At 36.7% G+C, this 12,226-nt stretch overlaps 1 protein-coding gene across 2 annotated transcripts in view; it reads left to right on the forward strand.

Moving 5' to 3' along the window:
* The first annotated feature begins 1,557 nt into the window (after window positions 1-1,557).
* Window positions 1,558-12,226, forward strand: part of LOC136825515 (protein gooseberry-neuro-like) — a 162,076-nt gene continuing 151,407 nt past the window's right edge. Inside the window, exon 1 of one of the 2 annotated variants that reach the window (XM_067082087.1) lies at window positions 1,558-3,719. In XM_067082087.1, the coding sequence (XP_066938188.1) occupies window positions 3,650-3,719 (70 nt within the window). In that variant the 5' untranslated portion in view covers window positions 1,558-3,649. The remainder of the gene's footprint in view (window positions 3,720-12,226) is intronic. The other variant, XM_067082086.1, reaches the window with a different exon arrangement.

A 12,226-nucleotide genomic window follows, 5' to 3' on the forward strand; every position in this document is an offset into this window, starting at 1 on the left:
TCTGTTCGTAAGAGCTTCTAAAGCAGAAAGACCCATTCTGTTCGTAAGAGCTTCTGAAGCATAAAGACCCATTCTGTTCGTAAGAGCTTCATAAGCAGAAGGACCCATTCTGTTCGTGAGAGCTTCTGAAGCATAAAGGCCCATTCTGTTCGTAAGAGCTTCTGAAGCAGAAAGCCCTTCTACGTTTATATGAGTTTCATAAGTAGAAAGGCCCTTTCTGTCTGTAGGAGTTCATGGAAGCACCAACAGCAGAAAGACCTCTTTCCGCGGAGGATCACCACGAGCAGACAGACCGTCTCTCGGATCCTAGGGTCTAGACGATTCAGCCCCAAATGTATGCCTCAGTTGTGAAAAGGATTTTGTGTTTGTGATTGTAGAGAAGGGGAGGAGGAGGAGGAGGAGGCAGTCCAGGTGGGCGGGCATTGTTAGCGGGAGTGAGTGAGTGAGTGAGGGGCGAGTTTTGGCGAGGCTTCCAGCGTGCCCACCCGTCACGCCCATTACCGGGTCACCTGCGGGTACCCGGACGTGGGTGGTCCCGCGCCGCGAACGTCAACGCGGCCTCCGACGCCGAAAAGAGAGAGAAAGCGAGACACACAGTTTGTGCCAATGAAGATTTTCAGTCGTCTGTCTTCATCTGCATATCAGTGAGAGGGAGGGAAGACGTCATGTCATGGAAGAGGAATAGATGGGGTGGAAGGAAGACGAGGAAAAGGTTAGGACTTGGAGGAAGGGGGTAGAGGATGAAGAAAGAGGAGGGAGAGAATATATGTAATAGGAAGGTGGAGGGGAAAAGCATAGTTAGAGGAAGAGGAAGATGAAGAGGAGGAGAAGTGAGAAGGAAACATGAAGGAGAGGGGAAAAGTCGAAAGGGAGACTTTGGTGGCGGGTAGGGGGCCAGGGGGCGGACGTCGGGCGACATCTCCCACGTGTCCCCGTGTGCTGGAGGGGTTTCCCTTCCAACGTCGTCCTCCTCCCTCCCATGTCAGAATACCCACGTCATTCCATTCCCCTTCAAGCAGCGGCTTCAGGGAGGAGGAGGGCGTTAGGTGAGGGGGAAGGGTGGGCAGAAAGGGGGTATGTACGCACGAGACTTTGTGCCCTACGAGAGAGCTTGTCAAGGGTCAAATTGGCATGTCGAATCACTAGTCGGGTTGACCCCTAGTGCCTCATATCCAGGTGGCCCTCCCACAATGCTTGTATGAGCCCTCGCTCTATCTCTCTCTCTCTCTCTCTCTCTCTCTCTCTCTCTCTCTCTCTCTCTGGTAAATAGACAAACGCTGGAAGATTATGTTTATACCATAATTAATTTTTTGCTTTTCTCTTTCTCTTTCTGCAAAAAAAGAGGTAAACATTACTCGAATTCTATCATATTGTTTGAGAGAGAGAGAGAGAGAGAGAGAGAGAGAGAGAGAGAGAGAGAGAGAGAGAGAGAGAGAGAGAGATGATTAGTTTTCAACTCATATTAACCATACCGCGAGCATCAACTTTCAAGTGTCAGAGCATTCTGTACAAATGCGATATCTATTATTAGCCGGAGTCATACAAGGCCCGCGTCCCTTGCTTTGCTTGCTTCAGCTGTAATTCAGAGAAGAAGAAGGCGTGTAATCGCATGTCGCCCATGACAGGCATACGACACTGACGCGTACCGCCTTTCCCCGTGATTGTGTGTGTATGTTTAAAGACCCCCGCGCTGGAGAGAGACACAGAGAGAGGGAGAGAGAGAAAAAAAAAAGAGGGAGAGAGAGATTTGGGAATGGCAAGAGGACGTCTCCAATCCTCCAAGGCCCGCCCACCTCCTTCGTGCCCAACCAATCACGGCGCCCCGCCTCACATCAAACGCTCGCCGACACCAGACCATCGCCGACCGCCAGTGCAAGAGCGTTTCGAGTTTTGAGTTAATGTTAGTGTTTACACGAAGTTTTGCGCTGCAGTTCCTAACGTGATATAATTTTTCCCCCTTTTTTTATAGCGCCCAAATAGAGTGCCGGAGGACAGATAGTGCCTCGATGCTGTCCCGTCGATCATAGCAATTTCGACGTCGATTCGTCGTCCATCCTTCGCCTTGCAAGTGTTCTTTCGTCTTTCCCTTGTCCCTCCATTAACCCCCTGAGAGGCCGAGGGACCCTAAATATCCCGAGATAAATGAGCTTCCGGATTCTTGCCCGTCCCGCCGAGATGAGAGCGCGGCGACTAAGGAGCGAGAAGTGAGGACTCTGCAGCGACCACCTGGTCAAATTATCCCCTTCAGGTGAGATTCCCAGAGATGTCAGCCTTCGGCAAAGGTGAGAACGAGGTCCTTGCAAGGCGCCGCCGACGTTCCTGGGATTCCTGATGGTGACGCCCATCGAACTGGGGTGGAAGAATCCAAGTTCTGCTGCGTGCCAAGTGCCTTATGGATGGGTGTAAAGTGTACCCATGCCTGTTCCATGCGCTGTTGTATCGTGAAATAAATTAGTTTTTTATATTTCTTAAATTAGATTCACTTAGCATATGACAACAGACGTGGTTTAACTTATCCTATGACTAACGGTGAGACAGATTATTTTCATATCAATTAATAAGATATATGAATACAAAGCGTCTTTCTTGCTTCAGCCCTTAAACCGTCCGTTACCGCATAACGCAAATATCCAACTTTAAAAAGACATCGTCTGGAGCCACTGATTTTCATTAGAATATTAAATTATACCGATAAAATGCCGGACTTCCTTTGATTGTCATTCGTTACCCATTCTTATGTTCCTCTTTATCCTTGTTATCATCATCATCATCATCATCATTTCGAAGGAGTACCTAATGGAATTCTACACCATCGAACCAAAGACGTCCATTGTGAGTTTCGACGTGGATCCGGAGAGTTGAAATCACCAGATACCGGACCTCGCGTGGAAGACCTTTCTTCGGCTCGAAGCGTTTGCATTACTTCGTTCAACGCTAAGCAACTAAAAAACAATATCTTGACGAGTGACCCCCTATCTATAACTCTCTGTTGTTTAGGCTACATCCAATTTCCCGCTCAAAGTGTAAATTCGCCCTGTGGCGCCTGCAAGTGCTCTTGTGTGCCTTCTTACTATGACTCATTCAGCTAAAACAGGAGAAATTACTTCATTCCGCCGGTCGTGCCTTTTGACACCCAGTGAAGTGGACACCTTTGCATTCTGTTTCATAGAATGAAGTTTATCTACCTAGTGTTTATAAATGACTAAACTGCATACTGCGCGAAATTCATAAACATACAAAGTGCCACTGTCATTTCCATCTTAGGTGTCGTCAGGACGTCATGTCGACTGAAACTAAAATCGTACGGTATCTTAAATAATTAATCAGTGTGGTTTTCAACCCCGTAAACCTGTCACATAGAAGAGGATTACTTGAGATAACTGACATGTACTGTTAAGATATACTTCTAAAACGATCGTCCAATCTAGAACTCGATCCCATATCCTCTGCTTCATAATACACCCTTACCGGTACCAACACGTGTTCAGGCACCCACGAAAACTAGGTACCTTTAAGGATCCAGGTACCCCTCAGGATTCAGGTACCTTGGAGGGATCCAGGCACCTCGAGGAACCTAGGTGGCCCCTGGGGCCAAAATATTTCTTAAGCGGAGAAAATAAAAACATCAGAAGTGGCGGACTATTCCAATATGGCGGTCTCGGCAGGAGCCCTAGGACTCTCCCAGATGAGACCGATCTTCTCAGGATACCCATTCCAAGGTAAGAGAGAGAGAGAGAGAGAGAGAGAGAGAGAGAGAGAGAGAGAGAGAGAGAGAGAGAGAGAGACATTAACTATTCTAAAAATCTTAATGAAAGTTACTGGTATAATTAATTAAATACGGTTATTGATCTTTGTAATTCCAACTGTACAATTTCTCTAATATCCGAAGGCCGATGGGGCGGGCAATGTGATAAGTTGTGTAGAACAGGCATGAAATGATACAGAATAAGTGGGATTAAAAAAAAAAAAAAACCATTAATTATCTTAAATTCAGTATAATCAGTTCTTACACACTTAAAAATCGCAGTTCCTTGGGGGCAGATGTTGACAGTATAATTCAAAGTCATAAAACGGCGTCACAAACTCTCTGCCTTGCATGGGGTGAAAACAGAGTAACCATAAGCATAAAGAATAAGAAATAATTCTGTGATCGACCTACTGAAGACAAACTCAACAGCTAACTGAATGAATAACATTTGTTATGCATTAGCGAAAAAATATTTATGATGAAAAAATTAATGTAGGTATCTGGCTTACTGAACAAAAGTAATACATAGTAAATAATAAAGTAAATTAAAATTCATTGTGAAGAAGAAAATTCGATAAGAAATAACAAACATCAAGCATTTTACATATCCACGAACATCAACTGATCACTGAGAGAGAGAGAGAGAGAGAGAGAGAGAGAGAGAGAGAGAGAGAGAGAGAGAGAGAGAGAGAGAGAGAGAGAGAGAATATGAGGCATTAAGATTTAATCCTTGTACACTAGAAAACTTAACATAAGAAAATTATACATATACACATACACAACACACACATATATATATAAATATATGTATTAGATAGATAGATAGATAGACAGGCAGATATATATGACATGAGAGAGAGAGAGAGAGAGAGAGAGAGAGAGAGGCGCCGACGGACTAAAAAAAGAAAGATGAGATGTTTTAAATCCTTGTCAGTGAAAAGCGAGTACAAAAATAAATAAAAAGAGACAGATAAATACACAGATAATATACCTGAAGAGAGAGAGAGAGAGAGAGAGAGAGAGAGAGAGAGAGAGAGAGAGAGAGAGAGAGAGAGAGGGGCGACGACAGCCGTGTTTATTGATTACCCCTGTTACGTTAAAACCCGAAAAACAGTATCATCCTGAGAGCTCATCTTTCATCTAATTGTTACTCATTTTCAAGCTTCGTCATCTGCTCTTCTTGAATGCCTCCAGGTTAATTCCAAGGTCTACACGCGTGAAAACTCGTCTTTCCAGCGGAAATGTCTGTTACTGGGATGGAAATACCTCTAATCATTTTCTCATGTTCTCTCTCTTTCTCTACACGCACACACACATACATACATACATATATATATATATATGTATATGTATATATGTATATATATTTATATATATATCTTTATTTATATATATATATATATATATATATATATATATATATATATATATATATATATATATATATATATATATATATATATATATATATATATATATATATATATATAGCCTACAGACAGATAGATAGATAGAAGACAGATTGAGATATAAACGTACATATATCTATATATATACATATGTGTGTGTATATATATATACACACATATATACATAACATACACACACACACACACACACACACACATATATATATATATATATATATATATATATATATATATATATATATATATATATGTCTGTGACAAAAAAATTACAATATGGCCACTGATTGTCCATTATTACAACCTTTTCTACATAAATATGAAAACTAGATCTCTTGAAGGTTAGCTTACGATGCAATTAAAGACTTTTTCGCGGAATGACATGAAAATGAGTAAATTCTAGCTGAATTTTTTTTAGTTTCGAATTTCGTCACAGTTTTGTAACAGCCTTTCAAATACAGAGCTAACGACAAAGCACCGAAGGGCATACTGGCACCAAAATAAAAATCAATTCAACATTTTGAAATCACACAAGGCTGAAATATCGCACACCTGTCCCATTTCAAAAGGAATCTAGCGTTTTGAAATCACACAGGATTTAAATTTTCCGTCAAGAGCATGGCATTGGCTTTGTTAAAAAAAAAAAAAAAAACCTCACAGTTAAATAAAAGAAAAAAAAAAAAAAAACAGAAAAAATAGCAGACCTCGCATCATTAACGAAAATGTAAAAAAAAAATGGCAAACTAAAAAAATGTGAAAAAGCAGCAAGAAATCTCGTAATTGTAAAGCAAATTCCCTAAAAATCCTGAATCTGCATCCGGTTCCAGATTCGATCCATCTCAAAATCTAATCAAATTAGTTCACCCATCTATAAAATTTCACGAAAATCAGTCAAAAACTTTGATAGCGACATCTTCAGGGCAAGCAGACAGACACGGCTGAATGCGTATCTCCATTCAACTTCTTTGCCGACGGTAATGACCTCATGTGATCTCAGGACCTCTTGCATTATTTGCTTCAGTATAAATAAGGACCTTCAGTTAAGGAAGGCAGCATTTTTTTTTATTGAAAGGCCAGTATCACGGATAATCCAATGCAATTTACCTATCCTGACAGATAGACTTTTAATACGACTGATTGTCTGATTGATTACAAAGTCTGGAGTCATAACGCTTATAGTCATCGACTCCGCAAACTTAGACAAAAAGGAGTATTATAAAATGTCCAGGGCTTAGCTATGGAAGGATGCGACAGATCGACTTAGAGGAAGTATGCGCCCATTCACAAGAAAATAAACTGGCACTTGTGAGCACATACATACCAATAACCACACAAAGTGTTGTCGTCTTCTGATTTAGCTACCAGTGCTAATATCAGTGTTACTGCGTTTATTAAGATTTCTTTTCACGATTGCGTCATCGTTATCATTAGCATTATTTCTCTAAGCAATAAGTTGTTTTCCCTAAAAGGGAGTAGCTCCAGGGAAACACACATCTTTCATTGTAATATTCATCCTCCAACTGCTGATTCAAGGATGAAACCAGCTAGCGTAATGGGTGAGTGTGGCAGTGACTGTCTTGCTTTTCTCCGGAGACACCCATAATTGCTAGAAACAGCTAATTAGCGGGAAATGATTATTGTCCAGACTGTGTTTTCTTCTGCGACAGATTTCAAATAAACAAAATCTATTCGCGACCCTTACAAGCATAATGTGTTATGTAAGCGTCTCTGATTTATACAGAAATTCCTAAAAGGATAGAGCATGGAGCACGTTGCCATGTGAACACTAATACTATTACAGTCAATAGTCAGAATACTAATAATTTTACTCGCATACCGTTCCTAGCATTTTACAAACGTTTTGTTACTTATGCGAAAGGGTTCTCAAACATGTACGTAATGGAGAGAGATAATATATGAAAAGTTAAACAAAAGGTAAATCTAGAAAATTGCTGTTCAGTTTGGTTTTATATGACTTAAATATTGAGTTTAGTTTGTTATTTATTTGATTTTGTTTGCTATTTATTTTCAATAAACTATTCTTTAATACTCAGTTTACCGTGCAAGAATACTCTCCCAACTGGCACCCCTGGGCTTGCAGCATTCTCATTTTCCAACTCGGGTTGCAACTGTCTTAATTGCTGTAGATTTATACTGTTTTCGATGTTTTTCATTATGTGCAGATGTCTATATCGTCTCTATTATTATTATTGTTATTATTATTATTATTTTATTATTATTAATGTACCATTACTGGATTTTTCATCTTGCTAATACAGAATGTACTGTGTCTGTAATATTGGCATATCTCATTTGTTTACAGACATGAGCTTAAATAATGATAACTATTATTACCATATGACATACAGGAAAAACTGAGCAATATGCCATATATATATATATATATATATAATATATATATATATATATATATATATATATATATATATATATATATATATATATATATATATATATATATATATATATATATATATATATATATATATATAATATATATATATATATATATATATATATATATATATATATATATATATATATATATATATAGATATATACATACAGAGGATGGATAGAACACGCATTAAAATACAGAGAGGGTAGGCGCTCTAATTAAATTTAGTTTGAGGCTTTATCTAAGGTTTTTTTTTATTTTTTACGTTAAAAATTCAAGAATCGTATTATAACATAAAACGATTCTTGAATTTGTAACGAAAATAAAAAAAAACCTTAGACAAAACTTCAAATTTTCTAAAATATACTTTACGACTTCACAGCGGCTATTAATAATAGTTTACTTCCTTCTGCCTCCAACGTTTTCCATAATAATAACAAACGGAATGGCGAAGTGATTGAAGACGTATTTATGCTCCCTGATATATACAATTATTTACGTTCACGGTTTCAGTTTACGCAAACACACACATACATACGCACACGATTATTTATATACTCTTGTCGATGCTCACTTAAAATTACGGAAAGACACTTATTTTGGTGGTAAAATTATTTTTTCAAAACATGCGGCGGAAAGTTACTAAAATTTGTAGAGTATTAAACCATCATTAATTTATGAAATAAAAATGCTTTTGCTCTACCAGTTTTAAGACAATCAGTTTTTTCACTAAACATTTAAACTGCGACATAACAATATATGCATATATATATATATATATATATATAAAGAGAGAGAGAGAGAGAGAGAGAGAGAGAGAGAGAGAGAGAGAGAGAGAGAGAGAGAGAAAACAGTGACCCAATATAGAAATGAGAAAATAAAGACGATTATACACACACACACACACACACACACACACACATATATATATATATATATATATATATATATATATATATATATATATATATATATATATATATATATATAGAGAGAGAGAGAGAGAGAGAGAGAGAGAGAGAGAGAGAGAGAGAGAGAGAGAGAGAGAGAGAGAAAGATGGAGTCTAAAAAATGGTTTAAATATTCATAATATATACTGTATATAGGCATACCTATATATATATATATATATATATATATATATATATATATATATATATATATATATATATATATATATATATATATATATATATATATATATATATATATATATATATATATATATATATATATATATATATGTGTGTGTGTGTGTGTGTCTATAATATATATTGAATAATGTATATTTCTAGTTGAAGGCACACACAAAAGCTTGAAAAAATATAGTGCCATAGTACTTTCGTGCAATTAACACATCGTTGTGCCCCTAAGATGTGTCAACTACACAAAGTACTTGTGCACTCTGCCGTTTGTTTTGAAGCTTTTCCTGTGGCTTCAGGAAAAGCTTGGTAAACAAAATCACGGGCATATTTTCGTGATTTCTTGGTTGTACATAGATTCTATATATATATATATATATATATATATATATATATATATATATATATATATATATATATATATATATATGTGTGTGTGTGTATGTGTGTGTATATGTGTATGTGTATACATATATATATATATATATATATATATATATATATATATATATATATATATATATATATATATATATATATATATATATATATATATATATATATATATATATATATATATGTGACCTGCAAGAAAGCGCAGATGTCCTCAGTACATAAGCCCCTTGAACATCCATGGCGCAGGGCACTGGGCTGTTAATCTCATCCTGAATGAGAACTACTAAAACTTTAAAGGCGACGCCTTCCGGCACCACCCCTCATTCTTATGCCTAAACCTTATTTCAGCGAACCGGCAAAATTTAGTATTGCTGCTATAGTTCCCTTTGCTTCACTTCTGCAATGGAAAATCCAATGGGACAAGTACCCCAGTGCCCTTATCGAGTGCAAACCAGACAAAACTAATAAACAGTAGGGAGATACGGAAAAAGGGGTTGCTTGACCATGCAGAAAGCGCTTGAGCCGCCTAAGGTTTGAAGACAGTGCTTTAGAAAACGGAAGCAAGAGGCAAATTCTGGAACTTAGCAAGAGATACACAGCAACATCAGTGGAGAAGAAATTCATAATAAATTTGTGCATTACTTCATCGAGATATTTTATGCTAAGGTATTAATTTATTCTCCTTTCGTTATTTATTCTTCTCTAGGTATTTTGTTAACTGTCTTTAGCTTTATCATCTGTAAGTGAAAAGGGTGAGAATAATTTTAATACCTTAATAAATTATGAGTTTTAAGCAAAAAACCCCACATTTCACGCCATCGCCTCTTCAAACGATGATTTTTTTTTCCGTCACGTTCTCTTGGATCTTTGGAACCGTTGTCTTTTTTTTTTACCGTAAAATCAAAGGTTTTTCCCCCTCTTTTTCGCAAGCGCTGGAATTCACTTCCTGGCTCTGTGTTACCTAACTATTGTAACCGTCCATCCTCTAAAAGGCTGCTCTTCATAAAGTCGTTCGTTTGAGTGTCCCTTTGAAAAAGATCATATTTCCAATCACTGTAGGCTGTATATCATAACAAATGTAAAATAATCCTTCGCATGCACTGTCATGACTTTGACATATCATTGAAGGAAAAATAGAAATAATGTCGTCAATTTATAAAAATTTATAATAATTAGAAATGAATCCGTAGCGCATTTTACATTGCGTAATGTATTCGATAGTTTCAGAGACCGTTTCATGTGACCGAAACTTGAATTAGAATTTTAATCCGTATTTCCTTCGATGTCAGTCCAACTTACACAACATTTTTACTTACAAGTAACGAGCTAACCTAAAGCCTAGCTCAACAATGACCAGGAAGCGACCTTCAGCCATAACTTCCCCAATATTCAACAGCAAGAGGGTAATAAGATATTTATTTTCAAACGCAACAATAAACTAACATGGCAATTTCCTTGCACTCGTTTTGAAACGCTTACCACTCACTACAAGCATAGATCAGGGCGAGTTAACTAAACCCACTCAATAGGTTAATTTGGTTCACAATAAATACCAAAACAAAATTTTCTGAGTAAAATGAAAATAGGAGAAGTAACAAAATCGGAAATATTTTTGTTCGATGGAAAGTGAGTTTAATAACATATTTGTATTCTGTGGAAGAAGCTAATATTAGTGATCAGACTTCCCGCTTTCCGTAATGTTATTTACCGAGAATAACTTTCATTTCTCTGGCATTGTTCTCAGCGTGAGCCTGTCATTGAATACTTTAATTGTTTTCTTTTTTATATTTTGCTTATTTCAATCAGCAATTTAATATATTTTCCTGCAACGTAATTTTCTGTATTTCTCCTTTTCATCATAAGATGGGCACTTTATCCTGGCAATTTTGACTTGCACGTGCACACATTTTCTATAACAATAATAATAATAATAATAATAATAATAATAATAATAATAATAATAATAATAATAATAATAATAATATAATATTATTATTATTATTATTATTATTATTATATTATTATTATTGTTGTTGTTGTTGTTATTATTATTATTTTCATTATTACCTAAATAAGGACGTCTGCTTAAGAATAATTTGAATGATTGAATTTCCCCATATGACATAGCATATAAATGGAGAAATATATTCGTTAGTACAGCTATGATATAAAGCTGTTCCAGAGGCAAAGTACTTTTTATTCAGTCTGTTTTAATAATCGAAGGAAATTTCCATCACGAATTTTATATCGCGCTTTCACAAGGCATGTGATTCGGTTTTTGGTGAAGAACGTTATTAATAGAAGATATTTTTAACAAAATTCGGATTAAACCCAAATATCTTACTAACAGCTTCTTATACGAAAGAACAAGCTATCAGTTAAGGCTGTATCACGCGGAAAGATTTTCCGCAACTTTTGCACATTGCTTATAAATCTGCTTCAAGTAGCCAATTTGTGCAGCAAAACTGAAATTAAGTTGTTGATTGATCGATTTATGACTGCTAAAACTGGCGTCGCATAAGTTGTCAACTAAGAAAAGTTCTTGCATCTTTTTGCACTCTACCGCCAGACTTTGAAATTAGTAAGGTAACCGGCATTTTTCCAAGTTTCTACAAAACTGAAATTCGCACTTTTTTTCAGAGGTGTCACACATGCAGGAACAAGGCCTACTTCAATTTTGCCACCAATATCGGAACAGAATAGAACATAGAATCTAGGCCAAAGGCCAAGGCTGGGACCTATAAGGTCATTCAGCGCTGAAAGGGAAACTGAGATCATAAAAGTTAGCAAGGTGTAACTGGAAGAAAATCTCGTAGCTGCACTAGGAAACAATTGTCAGGAGAGGGTGGAAAGTGAGATGTAAGAAAGATAATATGAACGGAGGTACAGTAAATGGAATGAAACGGGTTGCAGCTATGGGCAGAAAAGACGCTGCAAAGAACCTTAAGTAATGCCTACAGTTCACCGCTTGAGGTGCACTAATGGCACTAATCTCCTGCGCGGACCAATATCGGCTACTTGAGTATTTTGCATCAACCAATACCGGCTACTTGATGCAAAATACTGTCCTCAAGATGCTGGAAATTCTAAAAAG

The sequence above is a fragment of the Macrobrachium rosenbergii genome, chromosome 37, assembly GCF_040412425.1.
Source record: "Macrobrachium rosenbergii isolate ZJJX-2024 chromosome 37, ASM4041242v1, whole genome shotgun sequence".
NCBI lineage: Eukaryota > Metazoa > Arthropoda > Malacostraca > Decapoda > Palaemonidae > Macrobrachium > Macrobrachium rosenbergii.